Source organism: Penicillium citrinum, assembly GCF_028827155.1.
Source record: "Penicillium citrinum strain IBT 23319 chromosome Unknown utg000002l:1.0-3833315.0:1.0-3834789.0, whole genome shotgun sequence".
NCBI classification, from domain to species: domain Eukaryota; kingdom Fungi; phylum Ascomycota; class Eurotiomycetes; order Eurotiales; family Aspergillaceae; genus Penicillium; species Penicillium citrinum.
The window spans coordinates 689,264-711,766 of NW_026622687.1; the positions used below are offsets into that span (position 1 = coordinate 689,264).

Genomic DNA, 22,503 nt, shown 5'->3' on the forward strand with positions numbered 1-22,503 from the left:
AAACCGTGAGATGGACCTCGTAATTCTTGTAAAAATCCAAAGCTACGTGAATCACGGTAGTCCTCTCAGCCTGTCATTCTAGACGCCGTGGATTCCCTCGCGACATATAAAGCAGGTAGAAATCCTTGCGAGGATGTGATACGACTGTTACCATTTTTCCCATCCATTTCATCTTCAACAATCGTCTGCCTTAGCTCTCAAATTTTCGGTAACCATGGCGTCCAGCAAAATCGACCATCTCACAATCTACTCCTCGAAGGAGAACTTTGAGCCTCTTATTGAATGGTATAAGAAAGCCCTTTCTCCTTTGGGCTACAAAGAGATTATGAAGTTTCCAGGATTCATCGGACTGGGTGCCGAAGTCCCGGACTTCTGGATTGCCCAGAAAGATACGAATATTCCGTCTGGGATTCATTTTGCTTTTACGGCTCCCGGTAATCAAATCGTGCGCAAAATTACATTGGAGCTTGTATTGACGGATTAATCTGCCCTGAGACCGGGCCACTGTCGATGCCTTCCATAAGGCTGCTATTGACGCAGGAGGCACCTGTAATGGTAAGCCAGGATTGAGGTCACAGTACCATGAAAACTACTATGGAGCATTTGTCCTGGATCCCGTCGGCAATAACGTGGAGCTGGTAAGTGCCTGGCCCAGATATATCTTTACAGTCTTCTTACTCATCCGTTTTCAAGGTAACCCATCATCCCGAACCGATATAGGAGTAGCCATTTGAAACCGAAAGGCATTAAACCCTAAACCCTAAAAATCCTGCCCCAGTTGCTGGAATCGACATAATATCCCGGGCAAGGCTTGTAAGTACAGGAAACTCGTGTTCATGGTCTTTCCAAAAGACCCGAGGGGAGCCTCCTACTGTCGCTAAAAGAAAGAGTTGGTGATATTTAGTAGAAAGAGAAGAGAGCACGTACGACTTTCAAGATACCTTGTAAGCTCGTCTTGTTGCGGAGGTAGTAACGCTTGCGAGTCTTCAAATAGTAGATCAGCGTCTTGTCATTATTGTCATTGACAATTTTCCGTCCGATTCTCATGATAGATCCTTTTATAGTTCTTCTCTGGATTATTAGACTCCCAGTCCTTAGTTGAGAAGAACTGGAGCTTGTTTGCTGGCGCAAGTATCGTACCAATTGCGTAGAGATCGCCTTCAATATTATCGGTCATAGCATAGTAATTTGATAGCTTCTCTTGCGCGGCCTTAAGTGAGGAAAGCATTAGCTGTTTCCAACACACCTTTTTTCTGACGAATTGAATTTTTGTAGATGATCAAAAAGTCTGTTATAGAAACTAACGACTAAGTGAATACTTATGTCTTTAGTCGTACAAACGACAGTTGTGTATTTAAAGAAGGGCTGCAGAATGAATAACAGACAATCGATTTGTCACCATTACTCGGGGTGTAGTGCAAAATGAGGCTGAACGTACTGCGAGCAGGATGTGTCAAAGATTGCTTGGAGTCTCTTAGCTCGCCGAAGCATAAGATATGTTGAATTCCATCTTGTTCGTGCGTCCTGGATAGGCACAAGCTTTGGCTCATCGGGTTGAAGATTGTAGAAAGCATCGCGGCGTTGAGGGCTTGCATTTATGTAGATAGCAAAACTGCGAACCTTAAATAGATAGATATAAATGTGATTATCATATAACTAGAGAGTAAGAGAACTAACCTTGTTTAGTGTGTCGGCAATCTCTCGCTTTTGCTGTTGAGCACGTAGGATTCGTACATGATCCTCTTTCCACTCGAGCTCCGCGTTGTCGTTCTTTGGTGAAGCCTTCATCTTTCCGAGGAGATCATTTAGACTGAATTGAATCACGACCTTCGTGAGTCATGCTTCTGCGAGCGGTCCGTTGTGACACTGAGGAGCGTTCGGTGCATTCAGCCTGCCATAGGTGGGGAGAATTGATCATCGAATCGGCGATCTGGCAACGCGGTCAGCTGGGTTCCGAACTTTCAGGGATGAAATGTAACTCGCCGACTTTAGTTCTTCGTCATGTTTTCAGTATGGCCAAAAGATTCCTCCGCGACATTTCCTCGATCAATCATCAACGTCCAGCTTAACTCGTACAGCTCGGTGTATTCTCGACCTAATGGGATTCGTAATAGCGGCCATGAGATATCTCGATTGGATGTGAGAATGTCTAATTAAGACCGAAACATTTCCTATCTACATCAGCAACATGTCCAGTGTCAGAAGGCGGCACATACTTACCATGGCAGTGGTTTTACATCGACCATGGGTGATCTAGAGATGAGGCAAGCGTCAGCTCATATATACACGAGGAACAGGAGCAGCTCTTACTAGAGAAAACGTCTGCGGTGGCAGACGGACATCCTCCCATGGATGATTGTATGCCTCTGCTGTTGGAATGGATACAGCCAGTGGCCAGCAGATATGCAGTTGCACCAAGTCAAAGCACACCAGTGAAGAGGGGATATATCGACTGGGGCAAAGGTATTGCCTGATAGCGTTTGCTTTGTGGCGCCATCTGGGGTAGTTTTGGAAGAAACTGTAGTTTTCGTAATGGTCATTGATGCGAGATTTCTCTTTCTTGTCGAATACTGCGATAACTCATTCGGTGTCATAGACGGATCATGCCGACAAGGTTCGGAATAGATGTGGACAAGAGGAGCAGGGCTACGGGAACGCGGCAATATCCCTATTACGATGGCATTTAGCCCTCGATCTGACAGGGTGCAGCGGGGATATGAAAACAATTTGCAAGCTTACGGCGTGGCTACAGAGCCTTCTTGAATCGGGACCAGAATGCGTTGAGCGGAGTGCCGTTCAACCTATATTTCGGAGCAACAGGGTGCAAGTTTTCTCGGAGGCAGTGGCTCGGCCCGTGTTGTCAGTGTAAGATTGGCAATAACACTGCGGCAGGAAAAAGACATCAGCATACTTTCCGAGGAGCACAGAGCCTGAAGAACACTACATCCACACTGAGACTCAATCTGTAGTCCCGGGGCCCTCTTGAAAGACGAATTGCTTCACAAGGAAATATCATGTATGCAAAGGTTCAGGCTAGAGTTTCAAGAAGCAGTATTGCCTATCAAAGATACAAAGTCTCTGCGCCGGTACTACGAAAACGTCTTCCAGAATTTACAGCAAACCAACTGCGAGTCCTGGCAAAAGCCTATGTGAAACTTGTTGAGCCCCACAAGCAAGTCCAATACCCTTACAATGGACGAAAGATCGTCGCAGGTGAATTACAGCAATTAAACCCCGAGGAGAGTAAGCCACCATGGTGGCCTCCTGAAGTGCGCCACCGGGAGCCCGACCATCTACTCAAAGCAGGTAACATGACCCTTTACTGTGCATGGTACCCACTATACTCACCATCTTACTAGAACGTATCGCGCTTCTTCTTCATATCCTCTGTGATTTGCGCTGTAGTCACGGAATTACATCACAAAGACTGAAAAGTGCGGAGCAGTCTGTTCGACGGCAGATTATTCCAGTCGAACGATTAGAACTCCTAGATGAGTTATATCGTGTTAGAGGAGAAGAGGAAATGTTTTTAGAGGGTCTCCTTGGTATGGGCTTGCAACCAACTTATCATACAAAGTCTGACGAAGTACATCCAGACAAAAATGCAACTGTTCTTATTTCGAGAATTAATTTACCCACAGCCGATGAAATTTCCAACAAATAAGATCAAACGGATTCAGCGACATATAAATCACACTTCCGCCAGCAAAATTGAGCACAATGCCCGTATTCACCCGCAGTTTCACTTTGCGGAAATCACCACTGGCCAAGACTGTACGATAGACCCTTTCTCGGCCTCTGCACCGTTGTCCATTCCATTTGATACAAAGCTCTCGATGACGGAGAAGAAATGTCGTCATTCTACAGCAATTTCCAGTTCCTCGAGGTTGATCTCCTCTCATTGTGCTACCAGCCATTCTTTACGAGAGACTAATCCGGTAATGGAAGATGTGAGCTCCCAGGTCGGCTCTTCCCGAAATGGCAGTATTTACAGATCGCATCTAAATATGCACGACAATGGGTAGATACCTTCACATACTCTCGTTACTAATTGCCTATTCTGGATACTGTATTTGTGATGAAAGATAAAGGAAATTCGTTGCTTCCGTAATGTACTTAGAAAGGCGCGCCAGGTGGCAAACATATAGCCCTTAAGATACATCCAGTCATGTCTTATTTCAGTGTTGGCAGGTAGATTTAATGATTGAAAGGGTGCGGGAAGTAGTCCTAGAGTGTAAGCCTATCAGCAACAAGCTACAAGTGCTGAACCGCATGGCCAATTTCGGATACCGTTGCATGCGATCGTAGAAAGATGTTCAGGCAAGAAAAACTGCTACAGGGCCGCTCGAAATCAGTTTCACGACCTTGTCCTTTTCAATTCTTTCATGAACTCTATTCTGAAACACGCTCATCCATTTTTTAAATAGTAAGAGGCTGTTTTGCACTTCTCGGTTCCGTCTAGTTATCCACACAGAACCCTGTAGGTTGGTTGGCTCTCGGTGGCCCATCAGTAAGTTGCGGCCCATCAGTAAGTTGCGGCCCCTCATCGCAGGGTCCGTAACAAGTAGCTAAAATTAAAAATTTATAAAGCATTCCGGGATGCGTATTAAAAGGGATGGCCACTATACTAAAGCTGGTGGACATACTCTATGTGAGTGATTATTTAGATTCCGGAAGTATCTCGACTTTAACCAGGCCCTTCATAGAAACAAGGGAAGTTACAGGACCTGCTAGATAGAGTTCACGACGCGTCCCGTTTCATTAGATACTGCAGACATGAAATCGAAAGCAGCCCCTTTCAAGTATACAGTTCAGGGCTTAACTTTAGCCCAACCCAGAAAACCACGAGGACATGTTATCCGAAAGAGAAGCCAGATTGGATTTTGAACAGCCCAGGTGGTAGATGAAAACTGGAGTATTATGTCTTCAAACCCTCGAGGTTAATAGCAGGAGGGTCGGGTCGATTGCCTGGTCGCCAGATGGAAGTCGACTCGCATCAGCGTCGGATGATAAGACCATCAGGACACGGGATCCAGCCACAGGCTGGTGTACGTCTACCCTCGAGGGGCACATTAGCCCGTCAGTTAACTTGCGCAATATCTATTGTCGCAACCAGAATATCCTCTCAGGGATAATCGCGCCTCGTTCTAGACGAGCTACCCGTATAGCACCGACAATGCATCTCGAAGTGAGAGCCAGCTTGGTCTTGGTCTGCACCGGCGTATCCGGCAATACCTTCAATCAGTACCTATCCATTTCCAAAGCACGCGCACCAACTGATCCCTGTGCACAGGTTTCCCGATATAGTCATTCATTCCCCGAGCAAGGCATGTCTCGCAGTCGCCCTTCAGTGCATTAGCCGTGAGCGCCAGAATCGGCGTGTTATTGTTCATTTCCCGAATACATGACGTGGCTTCCAAACCATCCATGACTGGCATACTGATATCCATCAGGATAATGCTGTATGTCAACGGTTTTTGCTTCACTAGCCGTACAGCTTCCGCACCGTTCCAGGCTAGATCGACACGCTCAAAACCCATGCTTTGAAGAAGCTTGAGCATCACAGTGTTGTTAACAAGATTGTCCTCCACCAACAAAATGTGCCTCTGCGGGGCGACTTCCCGTAATTTATCCATGAGAATTGTCAGCCCATCCGTGGACGATGTTTCGCGTTTCTCATTTGATGACACTGAGTCCATGCACCCCATTCTGGCTGTGAACCAAAACACGCTGCCTTTTCCATGAAGGCCTGGCCGATATCCAACCATGCCGTTCATAAGTTCAGCCAAACTCTTGCAAATAGAAAGCCCAAGGCCTGTACCTTGGTATCTCTTGGATGCGGAATCCGCATAACGCGTGAAAGGCGTGAAAAGGGTGTTAAGAGCAGAATCAGGAACTCCAAGGCCTGTGTCTTCGATTTCAGTCCTGACTGTGTATGCTTGAGAGTCGGATTCGTTAGGCGCATATGATAGAGATATTCGAATATGACCAGATTCCGTGAACTTGACGGCGTTGCCCAGCATGTTCTGCACGACCTGGCGATACCGCAGAGGATCACCTCGCAAGGCTTGTGGAAAATCCGCCGGGGTTGAGAATTCCAGCTCGACTTCTGGTTTCAAGAGAGACCTGCAGTTACGCATAACAGCGCCGACAATACTTTTGATATCCACGATATCAGCGATTAAGGAAAAGGATCCAGAGGAGAGCTTCGAGTAATCAAGCACGTCATTAATGACCTGTAGTAAAGTTGTCGTCGAGTCCTCAATGATGGAGGTATACTCCAGCTGCTGGTTCGTGAGATCAGTGTCTTTCAACATTGCGAGAGCGAGCTGCATGCCGTTCATTGGGGTCCGAATCTCATGACTCATATTTGCAAGAAAATCAGTTTTCATCTTGGACGATTCCTCAAAGGCTGCGATCATACGTGTTTCGGCCGCCTTGCGTTCCGTCAAGTCACGCGTCACCTTGACAAATCCAACGTGTTGGCCAAACTGATGGATTGGGGTAATCATAACGTTAGCCCAAAATCGAGATCCATCTCGTCGATACCGCCAGCCCTCAGCTTCCATCCGTCCTTTCTGCAGAGCTAAGGCCAGTCCCTTAGCTGGCTTATCTGCGCTACGGTCATCGGGACTGTAGAATAATGAGAAGTGTTTTCCAATGATTTCTGAGGGAGCGTATCCCTTGAGCAGTTCAGCGCCACGATTCCAGGTAGCGACATGGCCATGAGTATCGAGCATAAATATGGCATAATCTTGAACAGTATTGACCAGGATTTTGTACGTTTCGTTCACGTAAGCGTGGTGTTCATCAGAAGTTTCCCAGTGATCATCTGAGGTATTCTGAGCTTCCAAGACAACATAAATCAAAGCTGAATCTTTGAATATCGGCGTGATGCGAAGCTGATAAGCGGATTTTGAGTTCTCAACGCGTATGTTCTCGATCATCTGGATTTTCTTTGAGGAGATGGCTGCGCTAAGGGCGCCGTAAAGAGAAAGGGTGTCTGGCGCAGGGATAGAATAGGCCGGAAGGTCGCTGGCGCTAGTACCCAGTACGTCTTCCCTAAGTTGACCTGAAAAGGTACAATGGCTATCTGAAACCTCCACAACGATCAGATGCTGGTTGAGGATCAGTGTAGGAATGGGAGTATAGCGATAAATAGGACTCAAATCTGCGGATGTCTGCTCAGAAAATGATCTCGTCTTTGTACGAAACCTATCGTTCAAGAGACAGTGAGAGCCGGCTGGGCTTGCTCTCGTATCTCTTGAGGCGCTGTGGCGACGATCCTCAACATCTGGAGCAACTGTGTCATCCGTAGAAAGGTTCAGTATGCGTTCACTGAGAGACATTCTCGGGGAGTGGAAAGCCGAGTTATATGTAACCAGTTTACGTCGATAGTAGATGCGACAGGGTCTACAACATCAGCGTGGGCTGATATTCAAGAGCGCGCGCTGAAGCTTGATTCGAGACAAGTCTAGGAAGTTTCTAGCCCTCGGTGTTCACTTGCGAAGCCAGCGGTAGGCACCCTCGGTACGTAAGTAAACCGGTTTGTGGGTGGGTCCTACATTTTGCGTTTACGTTCATGAATGGTGGGGAGTTGTAGCCGAGGACGATCAGTGCTCCATAACACCAGCCTCTTTCTCTAATCTAAGTGCCAAGACCGTGGTCCGTGAACGCAGAAAGAACACCTCTCTGATCGAATAAAAGAAATGTGCTCAGATGCTGGCCTGAAACTGCTTTATCTGCCCCCTTACTCGACTGATCTCAATCCTGTAGAGGGGTTTTGCTCCGAGCTGAAGGCATACATTCGGCGCCACTGGCAAAAAATATGAACAAACCCCCGATCAAGGATTCGATACCTTCCTCAAAGGGTGTGTTGAAGCTGTCGGGACCCGAGCACGGAGTGCAATCGGCCATTTCCGTCATGCTGGCGTAGTTATTGAAAACCATCATTGAGTAATTCACGGCATGATGTTGTATTTATTTGATGATACCTTGGGATTTGGGACAGGAGAGCTAGTGTTAAATTGCACATTTCTTCAGAAAGAACTGAATCGTAACAAACCAATCGGCGGGTCTTATCGGCCCAGATACAGTTTAGCGCGATCTAGGTGGGGCACAGGGAAAGAGAATGAAAGAGTTGGGTGGTAAAAGCGATTTCGAATGTTACAGTACCTCATAGTCCCGACATTTTAGGTACATTAGGGAATGAAGATTACTTCTTAGGTGCAAGGCGTTTTAAGCAGTTGTCCTGGAAATAATAAGCAGAATATACTTTTTATGTGGCTTCCGGCGATGAAATTCACGCATAATGTGTGATCGTACGGGCCCGCTTCTTGCTGCGTTATTCTGATGGGTTCCCACTTCCGGCTTTACCCAGTAGATTGGGTACATATCGCTGGCACGTTGCTTAACATTTCGTGAAATATTGGCACTTTTGCTTGACTGCTCACTGAGGCCTAGTGCATTCGCTGTATAATCTGGTTGATTAATGTCGACCTCTTTGTAATTCTTGTTCGGTGAGAAGAGTACTAGCAGTGAAAGTGCTGGGTAGAATCAGCGTCGGATGAAGATACCAAAAACCAGATAGACATCTTGTCTGGGTTTATGTATTTGGATATACTAGCCGCCGACTCCGTTTGCGTGATGTGTGATGGTGGTTCACCGTATCCTTGCGAAATCGAGGGATGTGGGGAGACCAAGGTTAAGTCCCACTCGCTGGGGTAGTTGGAGCGGCCGCGAGTGTAAGAGCGCAATAAGAACTCGTAGTCGATTCGACATCCATGGTGATCAGTATTCCCCGCGGCTTAACTTCTGCTGTGAAATATAAAAGGGTTCTTTGATGATTCTATTTCCGCACTGTCATGTATGTGCCTTGCTACCTGCTGACATTACCACATCGTGGGGCGGTATAACGTATTTCCTATGCGAGCGAATCATCCGGCCATGCGTATCACCCCAAACAACTAAATATGAATTATTAAGTCATGATATATCGACAACAAGAATAAATTTTCCTTAGTTCTAAGTATACTGTGATCTCAAGCTTGAGAATTAGTATAGTATAGCTTATGTACACAGAGAATGAAAATTCTTAAGACAAGTCTCTCAATCCATATACCTTAATTTACGATTCAAATGCAGGCTTCGGTCTTCGATAGGGCTTGTGCCTTGGAGCTCCTGCGAACTAATGATCCATTCCTATGAACCTGAACCACCACCCAACAGTGATTGTTTTCATAAGGCGCAAAAGGTGGCAGATCGGAAGGAGCCTTATCTGGACACGGATGATGACGTGGAGGAGTCCAATGCACTCAACGACGCATATAAGAATCTGGAAGGAGACTAGTGAAAGATCGCCCGTACAAATAACAGATGCTAAAAATCTGAACTGATAGATAATGCAGATAACAATATTGCAGATCGGCATCTTGTACAGTGCCGGCCGTTATTGCCTTCCATATAGGAAGACAGAGATACTATTTCAAACCCTAATCACATGATACGGTAACCTATGTTGGCTCTGACGTAAATTACCGACATCGTATATACGGCGTATTCATACTTAGCTTTGTACCCTTTTGTATAAGTACTACAATTGAAGGTGTACGACTAGAAGGCTCCATGCAAACCGAGAAAACTAGGCGACCGTCGGTAATTCTGTCAACTTCCCTCCTCCATCCCTCGGTTGCTTCATTGCAAAGGGTCTGGCGCTATCCTGGGTGTCCATCTTGGGTCGAATTGGTAAATTGGTAGGCAATGCTTGACACTGTTGAGAATCAATCAACCATTCGGGCCCGCGAAAGGCTATTAGCAGTCTAACTTGATACATATATCACCAAATTCGACATCAATCATAAACCTATAGAAATGGCCTGTCTCTCGATCTGGTCATGAATCCCCTGCTCCCGGGATTGCAGTTTTCGTGCCTTATCTGTGGCAGAGCCTGAGTTGATTCCATTCCATGCCTCAAAATGCAAATCATCCCAGTAAAGCTCCCACAAAATTTCCATCTCAGTAGTCAAGTTATTAGCCAGTTCTGCATGTGCAATACGTTCCTCAATGAAAATGCCGTCTGCGAGCCAAGAATCAAAAAGGACCTCGTCGATTCCCCGAGACATCCAGTAAAAATGTTCGAAATCAATATCCCTGATTCTGAAGATTTCGTATTCCCCACTTTCCGCGCTTTCTGTGACTTTCCATTTCACATTCAGACTTTCCTCTTTGACGTAGATGTATGTCGGTGAATCAGTCCAAAGCTTATGTGCGACTTCTTCCACAGGAGCTCTAGCACCAAAACATTTTGCCATTCGACCTAATTCTCTCCCAACTGAATATCCGTCCAAAGGAAGGCCCAAAATCATTTCGGTTATCGAAACTCGGAATCCTTGAAGGTCTGGCAAACGACCATTTTGGATATAGGAGCCCAGGTCCAACCCGCGGTCAATAAGTGTATCAACAGAAACTATAAGCTCCACATATCGGTTTTCAATCTCCCATTCGAATATATACTCGTGGATGAATTTTTTTCCCTCTTCAGGACAATACCCTAGGTCAAGGGCAAGTTCCACGGCATGATCGTAGGGTAGCCTGTCGTTTTCACTCATCGGGACCGAAATTATAGCGATCCAGATGTCACTAGCCCGCTCATTCAGGTTGTAGTATTTCACGAATGCACGATGAAGAGCTTCAATGGGGCGGTCAGTTCCGGAGACCAAAGCGGTGCGAATGTTTGGATCGAATGTCATATGCTGCACAAAATTTAATAGAAGATCCGACTTTGAGAGTCGAGGACCGGTATAATTTAAACCCATTTCACACTCCTCCACTGTTCTTCGAGAAGCAGCGATAGAAATATCTTTGCTAGGTCTTGCATGTCATGCTTGTAAAGAAGTAGAGGATAAGGAAATAGGGTTTGAAGGCAAAAGCGAGTAACTTGCTACAATTTTTGATCAAGTAGCTCTCCCATACCCCTGAAATTCAGGGCTAGCCAAAGTAACGCGAAGGCACCCGTGATCACTTCTGTCACTGTCACGAGATGTCAGATCTCGTGCGGGGGAGGAAACAGTATGGGCCATTCCGCTAACCGGAATAGGCCCAAGTTGCAGCGATCCAGTTCTTGAGCAGACATCTCATTGTACCTTACATAAAGCCATACTAGTTAGAAGAGACAATTCGAAAATATCACCGCTCGGTCTATGTTCTCCAAATAACCCCTCACCCCTCTGTTCGTTCCGAGCTGACAGGCTGACTGTATCTGCGAGAGCGGAAGTTTTTTTTTTTCGCAAAATCAGAAAACCTGGCAGAGGAGTTGACCCTTCTTGAACATCACTGAACAAAGAATCTTCGCTGTCAAGGTGCTAACAGGGCAAGATTTTGCACCCCATAAACATAACCAAAAAGTTGATCAGCAGCCACATCCCTCTATAGATAGAGAAATGCTCTTGTGCGAATGAGACCTCTTTAAATTCAAGTAAAATAAACGAAATGAGGCCATTGAGAACAACAAATCCAACGAATACAGCAGCACGATTCTGTTTGGAAGAATATCGGGTAGGATCTCCGGCACTTAAATTGTTTAGATCGCCCCTCAACCAATTTTAGATAGAATTAGGATGCAAAGAAGTGAGAAGGAACAGGCATGTGTTTTCATTACACACACACACACACACACAATTCATTAACGCCCGGCGGTTGAACCGAAAGGGCAACTATCACTAATCTACCAATACATGCATTTCTGGGTATACGCCGTGTCTCCTTGGAGCCCATACAGTACTTCCTTCCGTGTTTGATATCTTAGCTTCCAATCTCATCGTCGGTCCCTGTGGGTTAGTATTGGTGAGTAGACTGGCTTGAAGGCGCTTCTTCAAGTGTTCAACATCCTATCCTCGGCAGTTGAAGCGCGTCTACTATCTGTCACAAGGTGTTGGGGTTAGTAAGGGGAGGTATTCTATCTGCGTTCGTTGGCACGGTTAAGTGGCCTCAAGTCGGCCCGTAGCAATGGCAAATCGTATCGAGGCTCGCACTGCTTCCAGGTTGGGCGTCCAGTTCTGATCATCGGAGGGCAATTTTCCACCTAGGAAGAAGGAGACATTGCTTCGGTGAGTGTGACTACATTGTAGCATTTCCGTCCGGTGTGCAGTCCACTTCCGGCATCGAAAGAGGAAGTGGTCCACGGTCTCTCTTGCTTGTCCACATGCGCATTGGTCTGTGTCGGCAGCATTGATTCGAAAGAGATATCCATTGAGTCTTGCCATGCCCGTGCGGAGCTGGGCCAGCACGCTCGCTTCTTTCCACGATAATCGGTCATACAGCTGTCGCGTGTGTTTTCCTGGAAGTGCGGCATCCACTCGTCTGGAATGACTTCCTATGTTCTCGGGTAGCTCACTGCTGAGGGCAGCTTGAGACCGCGCTATATTCAGGGTTGTTGATTTCATCCTAGGGACCTGTTTTTGCGGTACGGCATCTTCTTGTGTTGCGGCTCTGGCCTGTTCTTTCGCCAGACCTAGAAGTTTGTTGTCTTCACTTGTAGGAATCCACCGGACGCTGACCCGGTTTCCATTTTTCTGCAGTTTTGTCATCAGCTTGTAGATTTGGCAGACAAATTCCTGACCCGACTGTTGTCGCGGATTCTTCAGCGTGAGAGCTGCCGCTTTGTTACTCGTGATCAGTGTAATCCTAAAACCTTTCAGTCCCACGAGTGTCTTCAATGTGTGCGCCATTGCCGCTAACTCCGCAGAAAATGGATTTTGTTCTGTTCCCGCCCCTAACGTGAGGGACAAGACCTTCAGTCTCACTTTCCGCTGGCGTGGTGGTTGTTTCTCGATCGCCACTCCAAACCCGACCAGTTCATTCCGCGCCGAGCTGCTAAACGCTATCTGCATTGATCCTCCCGGTACAGTTGACCCCTCTGAGATGAGACCATCATCCTTTTGTACGCGTGTTTCCCACGGTGCTAGTGTAAACGGATTGATGGTTTCCAGCGATTCCATCTCGATGTTTTTCAGTGCATCCGCTACTTGGTACAGTGGTGAGCGGTGGTATCTCCTGAATTTCCTGACCCGATCTGTGCTTCTGCGTAGAGGGTTGGTTTCTGGTAGTGTGTGGAGGTCCGTCCACATCTTCACGGCTCGTCTCCAGAATCGGTGTCGTGCCGTGGCGATATGGGCCTCCGCCTCCGCTACGCTGGTCGCCACGGTGAGGAATGTGCCCACAATTGCTTGCGCTCCTACTCTTTGTACCCTGTTGATCGGTCCCATGTTTTGATTCTTGAAGGCGTGCATCCAGACGTTCGAGGCATAGTCCACCACTGGGGCTACTGTCGATGAGAACAGCTGCCGCGCTGTCGCTGGGGAGATACCTCGAAGTGGTCGAAGCTCCATCGCTGCCTCCAGGCCTTTGGACGCTGCCCTGGCAATATGTTCCTTGTACTTCAATCGCGTGTCCATCAGGACCCCGAGGATCTTAACCTTGTTCTTAGGCACGACCGTCTGTCCCTTGACGGTGAACGGCTCTCGGTCCACTTTGCGAGCCTTGGGTGCGAAATGTATAATGGCTGTTTTGTCCGCTTCAAAAGTTGCTCCGCTCCTCTTCTCCCAGTCCAGTGCTTCATTGATGATGGTTATGATACCTTCCCGGTTACTCTGCACGGTTGGCCCTGTGACCCACGCGGTAAAATCATCCATGAAGGCAATTGCTCCTCCCTGGCTGCCAATCTGTCTCTGCACGAGGTCCGCGTTGAAGAAAAGAAATAAGATTGGGGACAGGGGCGAGCCCTGTGGTAGCCCAGCCGGTGGCAGGTCTTGAACGTCAGATAGTTGCCCATTAACTTGAATGTTCGCTGTCCGTTCGGAGCAGAACGCCTCGACCCAACTAAGGAGGACTTCTGGTATGCCTCGCGCCTTCATTCTCTGGAGCAGTCGCTCTTTACAGACCCCATTGTAGGCCCCTTTGACATCGAAGCTGAGGCTCAGCACCCGTCGCCCTCGCCATGCTGCGTAGATTTGCTCCTGTAGGAGTACGAGTGCTTGTTCCGCGGACCGCTGCTTTCGAGCCCCGAAGTGGCTGGTCGGGAGCAGACCGTGGCTCTCCACTGCGTGCGAGATCCTTTCTGCCACCACCGATCCCAAGATCTTGCCCAGTGTTGCGAGCAGTGAGATCGGTCTCCATGCTTTTGCGATAGTGTAATCTTCCTTGTTCGGTTTTCTCAGTGGAATGATCTTTGCATGTCTCCACTGTTTCGGCAGCGTGCCTTCTTCCAGTGACGCCTGGAAGAGATCGAGGACCCGATATTTGACCGTGGGCCAGGTCATCTTCCACACTATGGCCGGCAGCCATCCTCACCTGGCGCCTTCCAAGACTTCGTTGCGAGTAACTGCCGCTCAACCTCTTCCATGGTGATGGTTGGCATCTCTACCGGCGCTCTTTGTGGTCTGGTTCCTTCATCTTCAATGTTGTCCGGTAGGGGCGGGAAGAATTTGGACAACAGTTCTTCTGCCTGCTCCTTATGGTTGGTGGTAACCGTTCCATCCGCTCGGAGAAGCTGCGGTACCTTCCCAAAAGCCGTATCTTCTCCTGAGTTCAGGTACTTAGCAGCTTTCCATATGTTATCGTTGTCGGCCAGAAACTCTCTCCAGTGATTCTTCTTCTGTTTCCGAATTGCGTCACGGTATTGTTTCGCGGCGCTCATGGCCGCGTCCTCCAGCTGTGGCACCCTTCGCCCTGCCCGTCGCTCCGAGCGGGCGTGGTTTCTCCAATACGTGTATATCTGACGGAGTTGCGTCAGGTCCGCCGTCCACCATCGCTTTGCGTGCGGTGACGGTTTGGCCCTCGGCGTCAATGCACGAACCGCTTCCGAAACCGCGGTCGTGAGCCGATCGGTCTTTTGCTGCACCGAGCCTCCACCGGAATGGCAACTAGCGTTCCTGCAATTCTAGCATCGATCTCTTTCCAAGGTGCGTTCTTCAGGAGAAGTCGCTCTGGCTGCTTTGGGGCCAGTCAAGGAGCATCGAAAATGGTTTCAATGGTGCGGTGTCCGAGCCGTGCTCCGTTCCATGTACCGCATACTTGACCATCGAGTCCGTCAAGCTTTCCGAGGCGAGGACGAGGTCAATCGTCGACTCGCAGTCCCTCGGATATCCTCCGCTGTGCCATGTCTTGGTGCCTCGTTTGAGCAGGCTGCTGAGTGCAAATTCATCATGAGGTCGATTATCGGATCCACTTCGCCTTGCCAGGCCAAGGACACATTGCCTCCTCCCCGCAGTTGATCATGGCGGTTGAAATCCCCCATAATCATAATCTCTACCACCGTCCCCGTGTCTCGCCGTACCTATGTGATTGCTTTTCTGAGGTGGTCGCATGCGTCGTTCAACGCCGAGACGTCCTCTCCCTCTACATGAACTGATGCTATAAGAATCAGTCGCTCTGGAAGCCACATGACGGCCGCTGTCAGGTCCGGCGACTCGATCCGCACTTGCTCCGCTTCCACATCTCTCTTGACCCAAAGCATGCTCCGGAACGCCCTCTCCCTTCCTTCCGGGTGGAGAGATCCATCTTTGTCTGTTTGTGATGCCCCATCGGGGTGGTCAAGAGTCGGCCTTGAATCATCCTCGCCTGAGGTTCCTGAATCGCTAGTACCACTGCCCTGAGTCTCTTTGTCATTCAGGAGACTCATGCACTGCTCCCTGTTTCCTCACATTCACTTACATTATTCGAAGTGTTTTATTCCTGTCGTGATGGGTAGAGCTTCCAGCAATCCTTACTATAGAATTCATGTGGTCCACCGCATGGAACGCACTTTGGAACCGAATTATCGCAGCGACTCTGGTGATGGTCCTCCGTGGCGCATTTTGCGCACTTCTGGATGTTCTTGCAGGTACGAATGTAGTGTCCACTCATCCCTATGTCAGAATTTGACGGCGAGCTGTCAACTGGAATCAGCTACGTAAGGTTGAAGAGTCCCGGGGTAGAGCTATAGGCTCTTTGATGGCCAATCCAATTAGGTTGAACTAATTGCCTTCTCACTCACTAGACAGACCATCAAGCTCCGGAATTCCGCCATGGATGGATGGTGTCAGGCCCGGGGGAGCCATTCTCATTGGGCTCGCATACAATCCACACTCATGGTATATAAAATGGAAATACCGCTGGGGTTCTCTACATGGCGTAAAGATATGTGGCTTCCACAATGATATCGCCCCAATTACCTTACATTATAGAAAAGGATTTATGCTTTCAGTAATTCATTCTCCCCCTCACCCTCATCTTAATTATAAACATCCAACCGACTCACATATAAACAACTTGCAGTATAATACATGTCTTGATGTCTAGAAAAGTCATCAAACCCGCGAGAATCGAATCTTTTCGTCGCTCCACTGCCACATCAGCAGATGCAGAAGATTCGTCGTTCATGGTCTGTCCAGTGTATCCATTGATGCCCGAATGTTGAAGAAGGATCCTCAGATAATTGCTGAGGGCAGAATTTCCATTTACATCAAATATTCTCTACATCACATCCAACGATTTAGCACCAGTCACCTTCATCTTCAACCGGCTCGCCACTCTCCGAAGCGTCCAGAAGCTCCTTGACAGTCCATGGCTTGTAGGTGTAGCCAGGTACAGAGTTGGTATTCTTAAATGGCATACCCCTGACGAGATGTTCCGCACATGCGCCGTAATTCTCATATGCGTACTGCTCTGAGTCATGATGCACCAGCCAGTCTCCAACCATTTTGCCCATTATCTCGGGGTTCTTGGCGACGGCATCCCAGTCGGTGTTGTGGTAGACCTCGCGATTTTTGAAACCCATTTTTTGTGCGCAAGAGACTCGCTCAAATCTGTTGTCAACGTATTTATTATTAGCCCCTGTATCTTCTAACCCACTTCTCCCGCCTATCCAAAACTGGGAAGGGAAATATGGGTCTAACAGTCACATACCTCAAGTGGTTATGCACTTTCGTTGCGAGGGACACGTCCTTCTTCCCAGCAATATGCAAGCACGCTGCCAGAGAATACGCATCCTCCATAGCCATAGTCCCGCCACTAGCCGAGGTCGGCAGAAATGGATGTGCGGCGTCACCGATCTGGACGACGCGGCCGCCAGATGACGCCCATCGCGGTTGCGGGTTACGCCACATAAGCTTCCAGTCAAGAACGGTGTGGTTGGGTGTCGCCTTGATAAGCTCGGTCACGAACGGCTCCCAGCCCTCGACAGCCTTGAGTGCCTTGTCGATCGATGTTGTCTTCGCCCAGTCTTCTTCGGCATTACTGCCATCCTCCTACGTGAGATTAGTTTAATAGGCAACCGCACATCACAGGCTTTGGCATGTGAAAATACATACCTTGCGAGTAAGCAACCAACAAATCTCTCTGGCCGATTTGCAAGTAACGATATGTGCACCCGAACCGGCGTGTAGGAATGCACGATCTTTGCATCCTTCAAGCTCCGCCGCGATGACTGGGTTTTCGAGGGCCGGTGCCACGGGGAATGTGACACGATAAAGCACGAATCCTGAGCTGATGGGGGGGCTCTTTGCTGCCAACGACCAATGCCCATGATTTGGAGCCAACTCCATCCGCCGCCACCACTACGTCAGCCATGAGACGGCGCCCATCAGACAGGACCACACCAGCATGGTCCTCTGTTTCGAAGAATTCTGAAGCTGTGGCGGAGAACTCGATCGTGATGCCGATCTGATCGGCGTACTCGTAGAGCACGTTATGCAGCTTTGATCGGTAGATGGCTAGAGATGGGTCCTCTGGGTTACCGATGGGGAAGGACCCGATCAGAGTCCCGTCGAACTTTTTCATAGTGACCACCGGGGCAACTGCCTCTTGTCTCGCCCGTTCCATGAAGCCGGGCCATTTCTTCGGGGTCTGGAGGGCAGGGCTTGTAATCACAATCATTTCACCTACATCAAGAGTTAATGCGCCACTCAATCAGCTAGTAGGTACAGCATGTTTGCGGTTGTCCATCTTCTGGTGATTTGTATTAAGATGCGAAGGAGTTGGAGACAGTGCTTACCTGCAGTCTCCCCACGGAGTCGTCGTTCGATAACCTGAACATTGTGACCCTTCCGGTGAGCCTCAATGGCGAAGGTTAAACCCGCAATGCCACCCCCGACAACAAGTATGGAAATTCCGGTGTCTTTTTCTCGTTCCATGGTTGAGTTTGCCAGGGCCGATACTTGACTCGCCGAGGAAAACGTGGTCGTTTAACTTTGAACCTTGCTGGTATTTAAAGGTTTGATATTGTTCATGTGTTGGATTGTACCTGAATAGTGCATACGGAAAGGCATAGAGGTCGGTCTTTATAGTCGCGGGTACATGCGCTAGCCAATGCCCTTCCCGAACTCGGGATCGAAGGTTGCGCCGTATCCGCTGACTCAGCGATTTTAGTGTCGGAAATAGTGTAGGCCGGCAGTCCATTCGTTTCGGAGAGCTCAGTGGACCGTAATATACCAACCAATACGAGATGTACAATGAGGCCATTGCTCAGTACTTGAGATGTGTAGATTTGTACAGTTCTATTTGCAAATTAAAGGGGCTCTTTCAAGCTGATTCAGCAGTTGATGCCTTGGGAATCAGGGAGCTGTCGATGCTGAATGAAATAGATTACACTAATAAGATTCTTCTCCACTTTGACCGACAAAACACATCAGTTGCAAAATATATGTCGGTGTTACAAACTGTACACCCAATGAGGTCCATGAATAGTTGTCCTTTTATTGTCTATGCTCTTACACACACTAATTTGTAACTATGTGCCCGAGCATGACTAAGGCTCTTGGTTAAGTTACAAAAATACATTCTGACCAGGCCTTACAATACCAATTCTCCACTGATACCGACAATATGCACACTGTTGTATAGTGGAATTATTTGAGTTATCCAAGTCTCTTGCTGTTTGATTCCAAGGGTCTGCACCCAAAAAAGCCAGACAATGGTGTTGCTTTCCCATGGCAAAGAAATGATACTAAAGTTCCGCGCCCCAACTCGAACAGAGCTTGCTATAGTTATGACTAATTGACACTTGTCTCGATCAACACTTAAGTACCTGCAGTGTACTTCAACTGGGCTTTTACTTTTGCAGGATGCGGCCTAATTCCTCATGCTTTTACACATATTGCTCTGATCTGATGCCAAAGAAGGGTCCTCCTGCCTCGTGTATTATTACCTTTCCGGTAACGCCGCTTGCTCTTGCTGACGAATTCATGATTTAGTCTCATTGATGGAGACTCTCACATGACAGAGGAGACGGGCGACAAGAATGAGCGCAGTATCGGAGATGACAAGACAGGCTCTCTGAATTCCTTACGACGCAAAGAATATATCGAAACCGCAAAAGCTTTCTTGCGGTCCGCAGAAAAGATGCAAGTCATAATGGAAGAGCTCCAAGGCAGTCTTCAGAAAATTGAAGAAAAGGTCCAGGAACAGATGGCTTTTCTCGCTAACCTTAAGGAGAGTCACGGATAGACACTTGCATTTTTTATTCTAAAGAGGAAGAAATAGCTATGAGAGAATGCATATACCTGGATCAAGAATCATATCATTTTGATTGTGTCAGAAAAAAGCGGAAGTTACTTAATGCAGGTACCATATAACTATCACAGCCTATTCATATCCTCCAATATCGACTTCATCCAGCAGCACAGCAGAAATTTATATGCAATAGAGTGAATAGGCTATTTCAAAGACAAAAACAGAGTTCTTGCGGAAATCCTTCTTTAGACTTTCGCCTGCACCTCTGTTTGCTTGAGTGAATTTCCAAATAGCATTAGGATGTCATCGTGACAAAGAACAAAAAAAAGGTCCCGGGGCCAAGCCATGGATTGTTTTGCAACACCACCACTTTAACGGCATCACCTAGAACTTAATCTCAACCTTGACCCACATAGCCCCCCCGGCTGGTAACCGGTGGCATGCAATTACTGCGTAAGGATTCAAGACGTGTCATGTCCATAATGAGATCCATTCGTCGATCAGATCACTAGAGGGGCGGCCGATGGGGCCCATATTTTGCTGATGCAGATCAGGAGCGAAGCTGCACCATCGGAGATAGATAACTTCCGAGACGTTTGCGTGGAATCGATTGAATGGAATAAAAATAATGATTTTCTTATTGTGCATATAGGCATTGTGTCCCTTGGAATTACAAGATTTCAATTGTTTTCCTTTCAATCAGAACAATAGCAACGTGCCACCGACTCGCTGCCTGTGGTGCAATTTGTTTCAGTCAGAATCCTCGCCATTAGCCTTGAAGGAGATCTACATGTAGATAGGGCTAAGACAGGGGCCACAGTATTTGCAGCCAGCCTTTACTCGGGTTCACGGGATTATCCCAATGGATATTCTACGGTTAGTGCTCATACTGTATCTTAAACTGGCAACAGGCTAAAGGTCATGCGGCAGTGCAGATCCACACATAGCCTATTGTGATTCAGTCAAGAAGCTATTTTAAGCCTCCGAATATGGATATGTGCGGCCCGGCTGAAACACTCTTAGTCCTAGCTAGCAATAGATAGATTTTGGCTTACCCTATGGTCGCTACGGAGTGAAATCTCTTATCAAAATCCACAATTCCTTGTCGAGATTTGGGTCTAAGTAAATCAAGTAAGACAAGCGCTCTAGCGGACTGTGGCCCTAGCTCAAGCATCTTATAGCTAGCTGGAAAAACAACGGGCACGATGGCAAACGCAAATAGCAGTAGCCTTGAGCAGTCGACATGGCCACGATCACCTTTGTCTTTTCTTCCCTCTTCGCTTGTATTTCGCCACTCCATTCTCCTGCCAATTGCAATATGTTTCAAGAGCAACTTGGTCGCTTTTCGTCCCTACTGAATCCCTCGTCTCTTCAGCAATCACTGTTTGGCGACTTCGAAAATTCAAGGCCGTGTAGTGAGTGTTGCAGTTATCATAGTCTCTTTCATATTTTTTATGTTTTCTTCTGCTCACTACAGTTTACACAAACACATTGGTCCCTTTGCAGTGCCGGGTATATACTACAATCAGCGAAGTACCCATTCATTGATGGAACTTGGCGTTCTCTTCTTCCTGAGAAAATATGGCAGACATACCTTACACCCCCAAAATCCAACAATTTCAGTCATGAAATCGACTCTGAGAATCTTGTCGACGCCGTCTCTTGGCTAGCTCATAATCCCGGATTTGCATACGTGTTGGTTGGCGACGAAGATGCCAAAGCGCTTATACGGCAGCACCTTGAAGAGTACCCGACCTTAATGAGCATATTTAAAGAGCTCAAGAAACACCGAAATGAAGTCCGACTGGCTAAGATACCTGATTTCAAGTCACAAGGCGGTACAGGCTTTTGAGTGAATTGGGAAGGATTTCCACAAGCGATTGTCTATCCCTATCCCACTTCATGTCTAAATGGTGGAAGGGAAGTCCAATGAGATGGGCATGCCGTACTGTGAGATGATGTAGGACAGAAAATTCTTTGAATGACCCGAACACATCATCATTGGCATCTCTTTCCCTCATGTAATCTTCGTACGAATCACCATAACGAATGCAAAGAGACCTCAGAGTCGGATTAAAGGGAAGAAGAGCTCGGCAAAATCGCGAAGCATTGAATTTTAGCTCCCAAGCTATGTCGTATTCATCTGGGTGCATCTCAACCCCGATATTAATATGCTCAAGTCTCCTGCATGCCGCAAGCCAATCCAGCATACCCCGGCACCAGTAGTCTTTGTCCACAGAAATTTCCTGGACTGGGCAGGAGGGCTGTCGGACATACGAGGCCTTACTACCTTCATTTTCGAAATCGCCTATCCCAGCCCCGTGGATCCTGCGAACAGCAGGGAAATAGAAGAAAGGCTGGAGAAAATCCGACGAAATCCAAGATGGCTCACATTCGACATATCCTCTGACTTCTTCTAAGTGTGGGAAAGGTGTCTCCTGATTAAAAGGCTGCTCTCGCTTCGCCGCCTTGCGTAGGATATCAGAGATAAGATGAGAAGTGTCGTGGCCAAAACCAAGAGTCTGGAGGTGAGTCATCCGAACGAGCAACAGACCCATCCATGCCTCCGGGCATAGGCCCTCATCATCATCACACATATCTCTCATATCCCTCTCTTCTGGCGTGAATATTTCGTCTAATGCAGTCTCAATGAAACCAAGAGCTTCATCGTCCTCAAAAAACCCATCAAACGGATACTCACCACTGTCAAAGCCGGTCCACGACAGATCCAAGCGACGCACTTGACTGGCAAGCTCTGTGTCTCTCCAGAGACGTATGATTAAACGAACAGGTGCGACAGTGAACGAGCCAAAAGAGATGTAGGAGTACATCAAAGGTTGAAACACATCATGGAGTCCCCGGCAGCACAACTTCAAATCACGCTTGGTTTGCTGTTAGGTATGCTCACCAATAGATAGGAGCAATTCGCTTGGTAAACGCTCCATGATTTTCAAAATTCTCATACAGGTCTGGATGGTTTGAATTTGTAGATAAGTGTGCGAGCTTAGACAGTGAGCC

At 47.7% G+C, this 22,503-nt stretch overlaps 8 protein-coding genes across 8 annotated transcripts; 3 read left to right on the forward strand and 5 right to left on the reverse strand.

Annotated features, from left to right (window-relative positions):
- Positions 1-214: 214 nt before the first annotated feature.
- On the forward strand, positions 215-734 carry N7469_002119 (VOC family protein; the record flags this gene model as incomplete). The annotated part of the gene is made up of 2 exons (XM_056641039.1): positions 215-434; positions 496-734. 2 exons carry the CDS (start codon positions 215-217, stop codon positions 732-734), a joined length of 459 nt encoding a protein of 152 aa, XP_056503533.1.
- Positions 735-1,401: 667 nt separating this feature from the next.
- On the reverse strand, positions 1,402-1,788 carry N7469_002120 (uncharacterized protein; the record flags this gene model as incomplete). Its single annotated transcript, XM_056641040.1, has 2 exons — positions 1,402-1,620; positions 1,678-1,788. 2 exons carry the CDS (start codon positions 1,786-1,788, stop codon positions 1,402-1,404), a joined length of 330 nt encoding a protein of 109 aa, XP_056503534.1.
- A 1,226-nt stretch (positions 1,789-3,014) lies between these two features.
- On the forward strand, positions 3,015-3,664 carry N7469_002121 (DUF2841 domain-containing protein; the record flags this gene model as incomplete). The annotated part of the gene is made up of 2 exons (XM_056641041.1): positions 3,015-3,306; positions 3,360-3,664. 2 exons carry the CDS (start codon positions 3,015-3,017, stop codon positions 3,662-3,664), a joined length of 597 nt encoding a protein of 198 aa, XP_056503535.1.
- Positions 3,665-5,237: 1,573 nt separating this feature from the next.
- Positions 5,238-7,349, reverse strand: N7469_002122 (uncharacterized protein; the record flags this gene model as incomplete). The annotated part of the gene is made up of 1 exon (XM_056641042.1): positions 5,238-7,349. The coding sequence occupies one exon, from the start codon at positions 7,347-7,349 to the stop codon at positions 5,238-5,240; it is 2,112 nt and encodes a 703-aa protein (XP_056503536.1).
- A 2,505-nt stretch (positions 7,350-9,854) lies between these two features.
- Positions 9,855-10,814, reverse strand: N7469_002123 (uncharacterized protein; the record flags this gene model as incomplete). Its single annotated transcript, XM_056641043.1, has 1 exon — positions 9,855-10,814. One exon carries the CDS (start codon positions 10,812-10,814, stop codon positions 9,855-9,857), a length of 960 nt encoding a protein of 319 aa, XP_056503537.1.
- Positions 10,815-16,528: 5,714 nt separating this feature from the next.
- Positions 16,529-18,167, reverse strand: N7469_002124 (FAD-dependent oxidoreductase; the record flags this gene model as incomplete). Its single annotated transcript, XM_056641044.1, is given in 5 exon segments — positions 16,529-16,841; positions 16,942-17,282; positions 17,346-17,534; positions 17,548-17,915; positions 18,029-18,167. 5 exon segments carry the CDS (start codon positions 18,165-18,167, stop codon positions 16,529-16,531), a joined length of 1,350 nt encoding a protein of 449 aa, XP_056503538.1.
- A 1,081-nt stretch (positions 18,168-19,248) lies between these two features.
- On the forward strand, positions 19,249-19,479 carry N7469_002125 (uncharacterized protein; the record flags this gene model as incomplete). The annotated part of the gene is made up of 1 exon (XM_056641045.1): positions 19,249-19,479. One exon carries the CDS (start codon positions 19,249-19,251, stop codon positions 19,477-19,479), a length of 231 nt encoding a protein of 76 aa, XP_056503539.1.
- Positions 19,480-21,308: 1,829 nt separating this feature from the next.
- N7469_002126 (uncharacterized protein) lies at positions 21,309-22,316 on the reverse strand (the record flags this gene model as incomplete). The annotated part of the gene is made up of 1 exon (XM_056641046.1): positions 21,309-22,316. The coding sequence occupies one exon, from the start codon at positions 22,314-22,316 to the stop codon at positions 21,309-21,311; it is 1,008 nt and encodes a 335-aa protein (XP_056503540.1).
- Between the last annotated feature and the right edge of the window lie 187 nt (positions 22,317-22,503).